The sequence below is a fragment of the Ostrinia furnacalis genome, unplaced genomic scaffold (assembly GCF_004193835.3).
Source record: "Ostrinia furnacalis isolate ACB-3 unplaced genomic scaffold, ASM419383v2 OfSCF1226, whole genome shotgun sequence".
In the NCBI taxonomy this organism is placed as follows: domain Eukaryota; kingdom Metazoa; phylum Arthropoda; class Insecta; order Lepidoptera; family Crambidae; genus Ostrinia; species Ostrinia furnacalis.
Genome location: NW_021131465.1, coordinates 87864 through 102120, shown reverse-complemented (window position 1 = coordinate 102120; position 14257 = coordinate 87864). Strand labels below are relative to the sequence as shown.

The window sequence follows — 14257 nt, the reverse complement described above, 5'->3', positions numbered from 1 at the left end:
TGGCGATGGCGATAGCGATCAATGCGTATAAGTTTGATCGCCATCGCCATCGTGCACGCGTTGGTTTGGTCGAACCTTTACTCTTACAATAATATGTATTAGCGTGAGTTTGGGCACCAAAAACTTGTCAAGGAAACTGATAAAATTACTAATTATCTCTCATTCATGATTAGCACGATTTGTGACTAATTCTAATACGTAATTAGAATTATTATTCATTTTCGGATAATAAATTGTAGATAATTTCGATTATCCTTTGCTATAATTTTAGATATCAGCTGTGTTACATTTTCAGCAGCATAATAATTTTTCTTTCAGAAATACAGCCTACAAAGTCGTTTGTCGGACCACGAACAAAGGGACTTCTATGTCCCGGGAGAAATGAAAGGAGAAGACGCCAACCAAAGTCCCGAAACCAGCCCAAAGTAGACTATAAAAATATAGTTGGAATGTCGACGNTGCACCATCTTAGTTTAACTTTGACAAACGTCTAAAATCTGTCAAACTCCATACAAAAAACACCGGTTAACGTCATAGTTACGGTCAAAGTTAGGTGGCGCAACTCACCCTATTGGTTTTCGATCGAATCGAAGCTTATCACCGGGGTTTTAGTAATCGCAATGAAAATGGCGGGTGTTGTGATTCGATTTGATTTTGATTGAGTCTTAAATGCATGTTGGCTAAGCCTTTGTATGGGAAATTTGAATCCAGTCTTTCGATTATCGATAGGTAGGGCTTTGCGATTCGATTTTTTGCCGTTTGGCTAAGCCTTTTTTTATCGACCTCTTTTGCGATTTGTTTATTTGTTTGCGAGTGGTTTGCGATGGGTTTGCGATTTTAAAGTGCGTTTTGACTAGACCCACTGAAGCACATTTGAAGACTCGCTGACGTTTGACGTCCCAAAAACACCCGTTTCCCGTGCCGCGCCCATATCTCTGGCAATGTCTGAGTTAGCGCTACGCTAGACCTGTCGTGGAATATGACACTAGGGTTATGGCTACATTAGTACCATAACAGTTAGCTCAACATCAGTAACGTCTTTGATTTTAATAAACATTTTTAAGGTTCGGCAAAACCAACGCGATCCCTGCGTGCGAGATGGCGATGGCGATCAATGCGTATAAGTTTGATCGCCATCGCCATCGTGCACGCGTTGGTTTGGTCGAACCTTTACTCTTACAATAATATGTATTAGCGTGAGTGTGGGCACAAAACTCGTCAAGGAAACTGATAAAATTACTAATTATCTCTCATTCATGATTAGCACGATTATGTTCTGACTAATTCTAATACATCATTAGAATTATTATTCATTTTTGGATAATAAATTGTAGATAATTTCGATTATCCTTTGCTATAATTTTAGATATCAGCTGTGTTACATTTTCAGCAGCATAATAATTTTTCTTTCAGAAATACAGCCTACAAAGTCGTTTGTCGGACCACGAACAAAAGGACTTCTATGTCCCGGGAGAAATGAAAGGAGAAGACGCCAACCAAAGTCCCGAAACCAGCCCAAAGTAGACTAAAGTAAAAATATAGTTGGAATGTCGACATGTTAGGTCAATTTTATTAGTACTATCATTTAGATATTTGATGTTAATTAATTAATCAAAATTATCTGACAATGATATGATATTTCTCTTGATAATTCTTTGAACGTTTAAATTTTTAACATCATTTAATTATACGGCAAAGTCAGTTTGAGCTATTTTGGTAAAATTAGAATCTATTAAAATGGTAAAATAACAGTTTTGTAAATAGCCCCGTTTCATGAGTTTCATCAAAACAGTTTTACCTGGAAAACCGTAACTAGATGACTGTGAATTATTACTATTTCGTAGAAATTGATGTTGTTTTTGAAGTTTCTAAAGGGATGCTAGTTTATACCAATTTATTTGTGACTGTTTACTTTTGTATTTCAGTTTTGTTGACAATACATTAATATTATCAAAGAACTCAGCCTGTTTTATTAAACTTTTGTAGTGCTTCAATTTTGTTTGAGGTATTAGAATCACCTCTTCATCGCATTTACACACTTAATAATATTATTTTCATTAGTAAACAGAAAACAAAAACCTATTCAAGTACAGAAAACACACGCACTTTAGCATCTTGTTAATTGTCCACTTATAATCGCTATTTGGCAACAAAAAATGTAGATATAGCTAGGTACCTACTGTTGTTGATTTAATCACTCGAATAAAATATTATCGGTTGCTATCGATCCAGCTCGTGTATTGAGAGACTCGAACGTTGACACCAGGGAAGAAGGGATCAGCGCAGCCCTCGCCCCACGAGGTGATTCCGACGACCACTCCGTTGTGGTAGAGAGGACCACCGGAGTCGCCCTGGCACTGGTCGCGACCTCCCACATCTATCCAGCCGGCACAAAGCATGTTCTCCGTGATGAAATTCGGGATCGGCGACCGCTGCAAGTAGCGAAGCCTGCAAGTCTCTTGATTCACTGTCCAGATCTTCACATGCTGTAGCTGTTCTGAGACTGAGCCCCCATCGTTGGCCTGAAAGGATGTCCCTTTTTTAGCCTTCTTGTTATGCGTAGAAGAGATTCAAAAAGTCTTGGATGTAATGCTAGAGTAATGCCAGATAGAAACTGAATCAAGATATTAGATGTCTTCAAGAGACAGACGAGAGAGAGCTGTCGGGGTCTGGAATACTACAAAATAAAATCAATTGAACTTCTGGTAGTAAACATAATATGCGAGATAAATAGAACAATCACCATTTCAAGAACTAATGAGACATCACTACAATTTTATAACGACTTTTGGAAATTGGAGTATAATATCTGCAATATCCACAAGATAACTTACGATCGTGCGGCCCCAGCCTGCAGCCCAAACTTCTTGATCATCAGCCACGTGGTAATTCGGACCAGCGATCCAGGCTGGTCGGGAAGCTGCCGTGACTGGGATTTCTTCCGTCGTCCACAAGATTCCAATGTCGTTGTTGTGTCCCGTCGGTACATTATATTCGGGGTGGACAATGAGTCTCTCTGTGGTTATGACTGTGCCACCATTGTTCGCGTACGATGATCCGACACGAATACGGCGAGCGTGTATGCCCCATGCTCTGGAAGAGAAATTGTTGGGTTTAGACTAAGCATACTCTGTTGCGTTCTATCGATAGGTAAAGGTCTCGTTCGAAAATAGTGTTATTCCCTGCCTCATAATGCGCGAATCACAACTTATTCATGGTTATTATCTAAACCTGTTGCAAGGCAAAATATGTTTGGACGCCAGTAAACTGACACAGTCGCTCAATTAAACAAAAAGCTATTACAAAACACGGACTGACAGAGGAATATTGATATTTCGTAGTGTTCCTTAGGTACCTACCCGACGCAATGGGCTGCACTGAGTACGGCTCTGTTGTTGAGAATGACCCCACCGCAGTCCTGGTGATAGAAGACAGAACCACGCAACAATGCCACCATATCAGGATAGTCATAGATGGTCGTCAGTGAACCACCGATGATCCTGCCATTGTCTTTTGCAGCTAAAATTCAAAGATGTGATGTGACATTGATTATAACTATGTATGAAACTACGTGAAGATAATATTCTTCTTCTTCTTGTCGTATAGAAAACAAACATAATTATTATTATACAGTGTCACCCTTAAACTCTGCTTCAAGATGACAAACCGAACTTAATAAAGATGATAATACTGTACTTAACATTGTACCTATTTCCATCTAGAAGACATTAAATATGAAAATGAAATTATTTTTGTAGTGGCTAAAAATTGCTCTTTAGTTTATTCCAATAAAAATATTAAATGGTATTTTTCATCATATTTACCTGAAGCCACCGCCAAACATAACACCACAACGATAAGGAACCGCATTTTATTAATTAAATAACTAACTGTCTACTGAACGACTGGATGGTTTCTCACTGACTTTTTATAAATAATTCTTAACTTGATTAAATGTTCATAATCTTTGATATATACCGCGATAAGATCAGCTTTTAAAAAGTAATTAATTTCAGGCCAACACCAAGTGTTTAGCAATGCTGCAGGGCCAAAATAATTCTTATTTCGCACGCAGAACATCACATCTTTGATATCGCATTAATGAATTTAATTATAATCTAACTAAAGTTGTAAAATAATGATTATTGAAATTAAGGAAAAACCTTTTATGTTATCAGAAGATAATACCTACATATAAAAGAATAAGAAAGATCCGTTTCTATACAGGGTGATTTTGTAATCAGTGTCCAATTTTAATAAGCTCTATATAGCCTGACCAGGAACATAAAAACCTTCGCCATGTTGCGGAAAACTAATGGTACTAATTTCTTTTAATGGCAACAGTAACTGAAAACTTCATTGACATGTCACCTTGCATGTCAGTCTATTGCTGTCAAAGTGTAAACAAACTTTATTTTAAATGTGCGCAATTGGTTTTATGAATTAAATTGCTAAAATATTTTTATAGTCGTGAAAGAAAAGTGGTTCACAATGTGTTAAAGTATTTGTCGAAGAGAAATACTAAGGGTTCGGACAATATTTTCATTGAATAATGTTTCCGACAAAGGTTGTCAAATTGACTGACATGTTTATCGTATAGTACAGTCCACTATGAAAATTAGCTGTGGTTTGTTTCAACTACCTATTTTAAAATTTTAGAATGTTCTGCTAAAAGCATATTTTTTATGTTTCTAGCAAAAATTTTGTATCTTGCATCAAAGATAGGAAGGTGATTATTTTTTTCAAATATCTCCAACTAATAGGGAATCTGTAAAAAAAAGAAATCTGAGAAAAGTCAACCCAAAAAAAAGATAAAAAAAAAATTAAGCCACTAGGTCATGAAATTTGAAAAAATCACAAAATTAACGATAACTTCTAAACTAAGAAAAATCGTAGAACATACATGGGGGTGAAATCGATAGGTCTAGTCCTCACCTATCACCTGCCTTCGGCTTGACACCTTACAAGAAACACCCTGTATAAAAGAATAGGAAAGATCCGTTTCTATACAGGGTGATTTTGTAATCAGTGTCCAATTTTAATAAGCTCTATACATAATTTAACAATACAACTTTATCTTAATTATTTTATTTTATATAGTGTTTTTCGCGAAAAAAATAATTGAAAATCTAATTCGCCTGTGTGTACGTATTTTTCTATGAACTAAGCAAATTATCCCCGTGAGCTAATTTTAAAACCGCGCGCAGCGGATAAAAATAATTAAATAAGTATTGTTTCCTGTGTAAATCGATTAAGTTACAAATTCTAAGTTGCTCCTAAAAATGTTTGACACTGAGTGAAAAATCATCCTGTATATCGTTCTACAATTTGATAGTAAGCTAAAGTCAATTTGTGAATTGATATAATATTCAATCATCATTAATATCTTGTTATCTGTTCAAAAACCTAACACATCTACAGAACGATAATAGGCAGGAAATAAAAACAAAAAACCATAATTGTGTATAGTATGCGTTTAATCTAGCCAATATTAATAACAGGGTCATAATCAGTCTTTGACAGTTCTTATCGGTTCTGGTTTATCCAGTTGGTGTAGCGAGACACGCGAACATTGACACCGGGGAACTGTGGGTGAGCACAGCCCTCACCCCAGGAGCAGACGCCAACGACTACTCCGTTGTGGTAGAGAGGGCCACCGGAGTCACCCTGGCACTGGTCGCGACCTCCAATGTCCAGCCAGCCGGAGCACAGCATGTTGTCAGTTATGAAAGCCGGGCGGTGGACGCCGTTGATGACTCGGTTCAAATACCGCTGTCTGCAGATCGCCTGGTTCACTGTCCAGACTTGAACGTGACGAAGCTGTTCTGACATTGAGTTTGAGTCGCCAGCCTGTAATCATCAAAAAGCTTAATGATCGAGACAAAATTATACGAATTATCATTCCTTTAAGATAGAAACCAGTGTCAACTGGCGTAGCCCGTAGTATTAATGAATATCATGTCTAAGTAAATCTTAATCTGACGAGTTCACGAGTTCTTTTGTTAAATTGTTAATTCATTCATGAAAGAGTATGGTGAACACAAAAAATAGTATACTTACAATAGTCCGTCCCCATCCAGTAGCCCAGACTACTTGGTTATCAGCAACGTTGTAGTTGGAACCAGCGATTGCGGCAGGGCGGGTTCTCGTGGTGGTGGGTATGTGTCCATTGACCCATAGGATAGAGATGTCATTGTCCATCGGGGTTGGCCTATTGTAGTCAGGGTGGTTAATGATTCTAGCGACAGAATATTCAGTCCCGTCCCAGCTTCTGAATGATGATCCGACGCGTACGCGGCGGTTAGATGCTGCAGTGATTCTGGGGGAAAGAATAAGCATTTGAAAGAAATACATAGAAATCCTTACCGCTGATTTCCATTCATATCTGGTATAGTATCTAGGGTCCAAATTGATCGATATTTTTATTAGGTAAGTACACAAAAAATCTGACACTATCACAGCCATTTTGCAACTCATTGCTATTTTGCTACAAAAATTCACCAGGGGTTTGCTGTCGGCTGTAAAACTTGCAAAACAAATAGGGCTAAAAGCAAGGAAATGACAATCCCATCAAAAACAATACTTGTCAAAAAAACCAAGTCTCGCAACTCAGTTGTTCTACGGTAAAAAGTTGTGAGATCCATGTAATACCAAGTCCAGGCCAGAAAATCTTTAACGTTTTACATAAATATATTGACTTGGCCATCGCACTAAATAATTTAATTTACACGTGTTTTCATGCGATGGCCAAGTCAATTTATTTCCTGGCCTGGACTTGGTATTACATGGATCTCACAACTTNGTATTTACAGACTTACAGCTGGGTATCTCGAATTCCGAGGTGAACTTACTATAATGACTGGACTACAACGAAGTTACAGGCGGTCGAAAATGGCCTGAATTGCTTCGATAAAAAGATGGTACGGCCGTGCCGCTTTTTTCCTCGACTTGGTGGGGGCACTGCCGTGCCCCCAGATTATTGCAGTGATTTGAAATTAATTAGACCAGGTTAAGTTTTGATGGAAGCATTTACTTACACAGTGCAGTGAGCAGCACTCAAAATAGCCCTGTTGTTGAGAATGGTGCCTCCACAGTCTTGTCTAAAGTTGGTGCCGGACCAACTCAGCAGAGCAGCCATCTCAGGATACTGCTCAATGGTGGTCACGGAACCACCGATGATGCGACCAGCGGCGTCATCGGCTACAATTTGTAATTCAATTCAAATTATTAGTATTTAGTTACACGTCTCAATATAATATTATTTATTAGATTTCCCTTCCCACCACTTCGGGACCACACATTAGCTGGTGCTGAGAAGGAGTGGTGGAAGAAACCAGTCACCTTTTTCAGCCTCTTATTTATTTCAGGAAATACAATTTACATGAGTTTCATTCAATAGCTTTGCACCATTAATAAATATCCTGAACTCGAAGCCAATACAGTAAAAACAATCTGTGCTACGAAGGAATACATTTTTCAGATGATCAGTGCTCAGTGCAACTTTTAAATTAATCTCACTCGGCAGAGCCAATTATTTTAACACTGAAAACTACTCTTTTATCATAATACATATTTTATAATTATTTTAAATGTGTAAATAGGATAAAATTGTACAGAATGTGATTAAAAATGTCTTGAAATATTTACCTGCCGCCACCGCCAACGTTAAAGCCAAGACAATGAAGGTACGCATTTTGACCGACACGCAGTAGTTGTGTGATTGTTGTTGATTGATTTCTGCTTATATACTCAAAATTTCTTCATCATTCTGATGAACTGCTTATCTTTTATCTGTTCTCATAATCCTTTTTTGTCAATTTTACGCATAGGTATTTATTTGGGATTTTACAAAATAATTATAGATAACCCGCGACTAGTCGGTTCTGCTTGCAGCGACCACACCACCAAAAGATAAAACAATTATACAAACAAGGTAAAAGATGGTAGTCCGCTAGCTAAAGCTTAACCTGTGACTATGTAGTAAGGGGTTAATTCCGGGAAAAAAATAAAACAAGACCTCCTTATTATTAAGAAAAATGTTATTGTCGTAAACCTCCTCTGGTTATATAAAGTGCAATTTGATTAAAAGACAAGACACGATCTCCTGAATATTTTAAGATTTCTTAGAGGACTGGGTACAGGGTAACCCCTCTGGAATCAAAGTGCAGTAATTGTCAAAAAATAAACCAATTTCAGAACTTACAAACAGACATTATCAAAACTTTTGTATAGTCATAATTTGAATTTTCATTCATTGGAAAATACGCATAGATTAAGCCCATTTTGACGAATTGATATTATTATATATCTATAATATAAGTAGATAAGCTTAGTACTTACTAAGTACTATCGGCTACTCATTCCAGCTACTCATTTCCGGTCATGTTGTCTCGTTCTATCGCAAATTATCACCATTTGATGAGAGCGAGAGAAAAAACTGAAATGGGTAGCTGGAACTATGAGTAATAAATTATGTAGAGACGGAGTCAAATGATTGAGAATTGCTTGTGTTGTGTACGAGTGTGTTCATCACAATAGTCCAGTGGCATCGCAGCGAGGGGTTTGAATCCCTCGGATCTCGAGTCGGCCAGCCCGACACGTTTCACTGTTGGGCTATAGTCGCCTCAAACGTACTGTTTTAATTGAAATGTTTTTTTTAGGCCTCGAGGGCTTTTTTTATTGTGGCTAAGTAGACCATTTAAAAGTAGTGTCGCGTGTGGCTCCCTGCTGTTTAAAGGTGTAATAGCAATCTAAGCTCAGCTTAGAGAACATTTTGATGTAGAGCGTTTTAAAAGTTTAAAAATTGTGCCTTAATTATGAGAAAGTGTTCCTAGCCAAGTTTGATAGAGTCAACTACGCCGGGCTTATGTAATACTGGTGATTGGCTAAACTGGTTACAATACACTGGCATGAGCCCACTTCAAGTTAAGTTCTACCTAGTAGGCCAGTAGAAATAGAGTTGAAATCGGATTTACCTAATTCCTTAGAAAATCTTTTATTGTTATAATGGTTTTCGATGGAGTTTTGCTTACACAGCTCACAGGGAGCATTTAAGCGGTCTTACGATTATATATATTAAGGATGGTTATACGGTTGGAAGTTGTAGGGCATTTAATTCTGCATCGAATAAGACCAAACTCATGTTTTGGACAAACCGTTTCTCGTGATAATGCTTGACAAAGTATGACATATACGTTTACTTTATTGACCCTCTCCACGTCCAGTGGCTCATTACCCGCAGGCTCCTAAATCTTGACAAAAGCCGCCTCAACCAGCGTATCCCAGTCAAGGCTTGCGAGCTGGATGCGCCTACTCATCCCAGCCGTTCCTTAACTACGGTACCTGTGCCCCTTCCTTGCACTCTTCTGAATGACTCTATGTTCTCTACTGTGACTGCCCCTCTTCCTTCCACCCTCCTGCAAGGCTTTGCATGACCTACTGCCCGGTCCAAGGTTCCACACAAAAAAATCAACAGCAACAGTTACGTTACATTCTATAACCTAGGTAATAGATCGTTCCATCCACGAAGACGCGGACCATTTTTCCGCTAATGTTTGAGTGTTATCGGTACACACTAAATTATCCATGAGTGCACACTGCACACCCACACTACAATAATAACGCTCGGATTGTTCGGATCAAACTCCCCGCAAATTGCTCTTCCCTCGACCAAACATTAGTGGGGCGCGTCTTCGTGGGTGGATTAGACAAAAATATTGTCCTTTTCCAAAAACTGCCTATGTAAGGAGGGAACAGTAGAGCTAATACTACACTGGTCATCACAAAAATCGAGCCTCCCGCGACAAGCACTTTCAAACGTATGCATCCCCACTTCCCACTAATATTGGCACCATTTAAAAGCCTAGTTCTAAACTTCATTTCATTAAAGGAAAGGTTTTTACCCCAAAAATGTGTCTGTAGAAGAATCCAGCCACTTCTTCAAAAAATAGGTAGTTACGCTTGAGCCAACTTTTATGGCTATAAAACTGTTAAGGCCGGGTAACAGAGAAAATGGCGAAAATGAGGTTTTCATTTTTCATTTTTGAGGTACTAAACAGTAAAATAAAAGGCTAAGATTTTTTTTGGGCATAGTTGAGGATATTTTCTAGGGCTATTAACGGATGGAAACACGATTTGATGAAGTTGACATATTATAGAAAGAAAACACCCAGGCCAATACAAACAAATATGTTTCTGCAATTTTAGTATGATATTTTAATTTATTAATAAACAAAGAGACTGAACAAAATTGATGCGTACCTATACTGATTAATGTTATTAACCACATGCAAAGCTTCGTGAATTGCAACAACTATAATTAAATTTATTATCCAAGCTCTAAATAATCGCTACTAAGAGTAACTTATCATAAAAAAAAATTCCAATCGCTCAAGCTCCCAAGGGCCTACCGATAGGTCGGGTGACGTAATCTTGAAATTCTTTAAGCCGGCGCAGAACTTCCAGAAGGTCGGGCGACGCCACGGCCACTTTGAACAGTGTTTACTTCTGCAGTTATATTTTATATTTATTCGATTCTAGAGTATATTCCCAAAAAGTCTGAAAGGTGTTTTAATTTGTATCACTTGGATATGATTTCTATTAGAAAGTGTTGTGAGTGTGACGCTTGAAGGGAAGGAAGTCAACCTAACCTAACCAACTGCGTATTTCTATACTGTGTAGCTGGAAATTGTGGCGGGAGCTCTTTGACGCGTTGTTTTCGGCGAAGAATTGCGCGCGCAGATTTTGACAGCGCGAAATACCTACTTTAGAAGAAATACCAAGCCTTAAGTTGGGATTAATCGCTATCAATCTGTTAAAGAGGACACGTGAGATCATTATTTGGTTTTCCATAAAAATTGGTCTAATTGATCCCAGAGGTGAGCCCAAAGTGAGGTCTTTTTTCAAGTCACATTTATTGTAGGTACCTATATGTTAATCGTTTATTAAGTAATTAAATGTCTTGTTCTTAAAGGATATTTATTGGGCTTTCAAATAACACCAATATTGTTGGGGCACCATGATTGTGTCAGTAGAAACGAGTTTTCATGTAAAACGTAGGTGGGCCAATTTTTGTGATGACCAGTATATTTTTTTTCCACAAAATTGTAGGTAAGGCCGTTGCCAACCGGCTAATCTGGAAATCATTGGGTGAGGTGAGGCTTTAGTCGTGGTGACTAAAGCACGGTAATACTATCTATACTTTAGTTTAGCAGCGGATGTCCTGACGTGACTGAAATTAATGATAATGATAATCATATAATGGCATTAGTGTATTGGTGTAGTTTTGTGATAGGATAGGTTAAGTTTAATATAAACAATAAACAAACACGGTTAGGTACAGTTCATAATAAAAAAATAGACACTGATTGAATGTATGGATGAATTTAATTACCTATTCCTAATATTTTTGAGAAATGTATTATTTTTTCTTCGAATGTCACTATATCTATTTCTTATCGGTTCTCGCTTATCCAGTCGGTGAACTGAGACACGCGCACATTGACGCCAGGGAATTCGCCTAGCGCGCATTCGTGCCCGAACGAGCAGATGCCGACTTGTACGCCATGGTGGAAGACTGGCCCGCCAGAGTCCCCGTAGCACTGGTCGCGACCTCCCACGTCCAGTATACCGGAGCACAGCATGTTGTCAGTGATCGTGTATGGCATAGGCACGCCGTTGATCACGAGGTTTGTAATTTGCTGTCTGCTGATTTATTTACGCTTAATCTAATTGAAATGAAAAGTAGACGTTTTTTGATTACTTCGTTTAATCAATTATCAATGTCTTATAAAGGTACTCTTATATTTAGGTATTTCTTATCGGTTCTCGCTTATCCAGTTAGTGAACTGAGACACGCGCACATTGACGCCAGGGAATTCGCCTAGCGCGCATTCGTGCCCGAACGAGCAGATGCCGACTTGCACGCCATGGTGGAAGACTGGCCCGCCAGAGTCCCCATAGCACTGGTCGCGACCTCCCACGTCCAGTATACCGGAGCACAGCATGTTGTCAGTGATCGTGTATGGCATAGGCACGCCGTTGATCACGAGGTTTGCGAACCGCTGTCTGCAAATCTCCTGGTTCACAGTGTACACTTGCACGTGACGCAGCTGCTCTGATTGAGACGTGAAGTTGCCGTACTGGAAAATACATTGTTTTATTAGTTTTTATTAGCAAAAAAGGTGTGTAGTGTAGCGATATCAGCTCCATAATCTAGCTACTTAAGTGTATTATAACTAATTATTCAGCTCTATATTTGTCGTAATCCTTATCTTGAGAAAACTGGAAACAATAACAAATTCGTTAATTCATCACGCTGCGACTTCATCCAAGCAGATTTTGTGGACGAAGATTTACATTGTGTTCATACAATGTTGTACCATGTTATGGTTTTTGAGTGATGGCGCAATGAGCGTCCATGCTTTCGAACTTCCGCAGTGTCGTGACGTCAGTGATGATGTCACACGCGCGATTGTTTATAGCCCTATCAGCCTATCAGCACAATGGAGTGATTTAGAAGAACATACCTGAGTCCATCCCCAGCCAGTAGCCCAGACCGCTTGGTTATCAGCTAGGTTGTAGTTGGGACCAGCAATCAAGGCAGGTCTTGAAGTAGATGTGACGGGAATGATGCCGGTAAGCCAAAGGATCGACACGTCATTGTCTGGTTGGGCTGGCCAGTTGAAAGCGTAGCCGGGATGGATAATAATCCTTTCAATAGTGTAGACAGTTCCATTCGAGCTTCTGTATGAAGATCCCACACGCACACGACGACCTGCTGGAATAGTGACTCTGGAAAAAAATAAAAATGTATATCTGCATCCGTAGTTAGGAGGTTGTAAGTTACCAATTGAAAAAGAATAGCTCAGAATTCACTGCTATACATATAATGCCCCAGAACAAACTTGACCTTCACTGATTAGGTTTTTATTGGCGGTCTAGCTGTAGATCCTGACTACACAGGATTTGCAACGGTAGGAACGAGAGGTGGGAAAAATCCCGTGCTAAATGCTCTGATGCATTTTAGGTATAGGCAGGGAAATAAAATGTATCTGCAAACTTAGAATATTGTGAGCTAAGATGTTTTTATAGTAAGTATACGTGAGCCGTCCTTTTGAGAAGACATGTTTTACACCAAAATCCTAAATTGATCCATTCCATAATTTGCTAATTTGTCTCACAGCGTTAGCGTCGATAGGCACATACATAAAGAACCCCCAACGGACTAGCCAAATCTTGGTGAATATTGATTTAATCGATATTAGGTACCTTACTTAAAAAGTAAGTAGGTAAACATTATCAGCAGAGTTACTTACTCAGTGCAGTGAGCAGCAGTCAAGATGGCCCTGTTGTTCAGAATGGACCCACCGCAGTCCTGTCCATAATGGTTGCCCCAGACCCTCAGCAGAGCCACCATCTCAGGGTACTCCTCGATGGTTGTGAGGGACCCTCCCACGATCCTTTCGGAGGTCTCGGTGGCTTCAACATAGATTTAAAGTTCAATTTTAGACTGTAAAGTCATGTCTTCAAAGTTAAGATTCGTGTGATAAGATGTAGCAATATTTATTTGTGGATTATTTTTAGCCTAATCTCGTGTACGAAATTGTCGCACAGTTTCCCACGTTTTCTATAAATATCAGAACAGCGGGGTTACTCCGGAAAGAGTTATCCAAAGTCGTGAATGTAGCCATCCCTCTCACGCAAAGCGAGATGACAGCATGAACGAAGATGACAGATAGATAGATCCGAAACAGTTAACAGAGTGTCGGAGTAGCCCTCCAGGAAGACACGTGAACACTAATGTGCCACCTAATGCCTCAATTTTAAGAAATTGTCAGGTAATTCCCACATCCTAACACACAAAGCGAAGCCATAAGGCCTTGTCCAGGAGGGCGAATTCGCCGCGAATCCTACGCTCGAACACGAGCGTATTGTAGGTATGACACGATTTTCACGCGAATTTTCAACTCGCGCGTGTCTTGTGGACGCAATGTATTATTGGCTCCTAGTATCTGTGTATCTGGCCAACGCGCGTATGATTCTAAGCGCGTAGAATTCGCCCTAATGGGCAAGGCCTTAATAAGTAAGTACACTGCACAAATCTTTACCTGCTGCTACCGCCAATGTTATGGCAAAAACAATAAAGGATCGCATTTTGACCGAGAAATAGATTATAATTTTGATAACTTTCCGCTTTTATACATAAACTTTGCTAAACTATCATTTCCTATTATCTTTTATCTACACACTAATTAAA

At 39.0% G+C, this 14257-nt stretch overlaps 3 protein-coding genes and 1 pseudogene across 3 annotated transcripts in view; 1 reads left to right on the top strand and 3 right to left on the bottom strand.

Moving 5' to 3' along the window:
- The window catches only part of LOC114351952 (uncharacterized), a 62288-nt gene extending 60416 nt beyond the window's left edge, over positions 1-1872 (top strand). Inside the window, exons 13-14 of the mRNA XM_028303314.1 lie at positions 319-458; positions 1557-1872. Of these exons, the coding sequence (XP_028159115.1) occupies positions 319-429 (111 nt within the window). The 3' untranslated portion in view covers positions 430-458; positions 1557-1872. The remainder of the gene's footprint in view (positions 1-318; positions 459-1556) is intronic.
- Positions 1873-2198: 326 nt separating this feature from the next.
- Positions 2199-14206, bottom strand: LOC114351915 (transmembrane protease serine 9-like). The gene is made up of 12 exons (XM_028303262.1): positions 14109-14206; positions 13317-13479; positions 12528-12792; positions 11821-12140; positions 11468-11703; positions 7038-7200; positions 6061-6319; positions 5572-5850; positions 3825-3894; positions 3360-3519; positions 2835-3093; positions 2199-2522 (listed from the first exon to the last, which is right to left on the bottom strand). Exons 1-12 carry the CDS (start codon positions 14152-14154, stop codon positions 2211-2213), a joined length of 2532 nt encoding a protein of 843 aa, XP_028159063.1. The 5' UTR covers positions 14155-14206; the 3' UTR covers positions 2199-2210.
- Positions 5460-7715, bottom strand: LOC114351934 (achelase-1-like; annotated as a pseudogene).
- LOC114351951 (trypsin, alkaline C-like) lies at positions 11384-11686 on the bottom strand. Its single transcript, XM_028303312.1, has one exon. The coding sequence runs from the start codon at positions 11664-11666 to the stop codon at positions 11454-11456; it is 213 nt and encodes a 70-aa protein (XP_028159113.1). The 5' UTR covers positions 11667-11686; the 3' UTR covers positions 11384-11453.
- Positions 14207-14257: the final 51 nt, after the last annotated feature.

What these genes read in the sequence shown, in the direction of transcription:
- LOC114351951 (XM_028303312.1), bottom strand. Translation starts at nt 11,666, where the DNA reads ATGCCATACACGATCACTGACAACATGCTGTGCTCCGGTATACTGGAC.
- LOC114351915 (XM_028303262.1), bottom strand. Translation starts at nt 14,154, where the DNA reads ATGCGATCCTTTATTGTTTTTGCCATAACATTGGCGGTAGCAGCAG. An exon ending in CTGGATGGGGACGGACTATT is followed by an intron (nt 5,851 to 6,060) that starts GTAAGTATACTA and finishes TGATGATTACAG; the next exon opens with GCTGGCGACTCAAACTCAAT. An exon ending in CACAGTTCCCCGGTGTCAAT is followed by an intron (nt 3,895 to 5,571) that starts GTTCGCGTGTCT and finishes GTCGTTCAGTAG; the next exon opens with ACAGTTAGTTATTTAATTAA.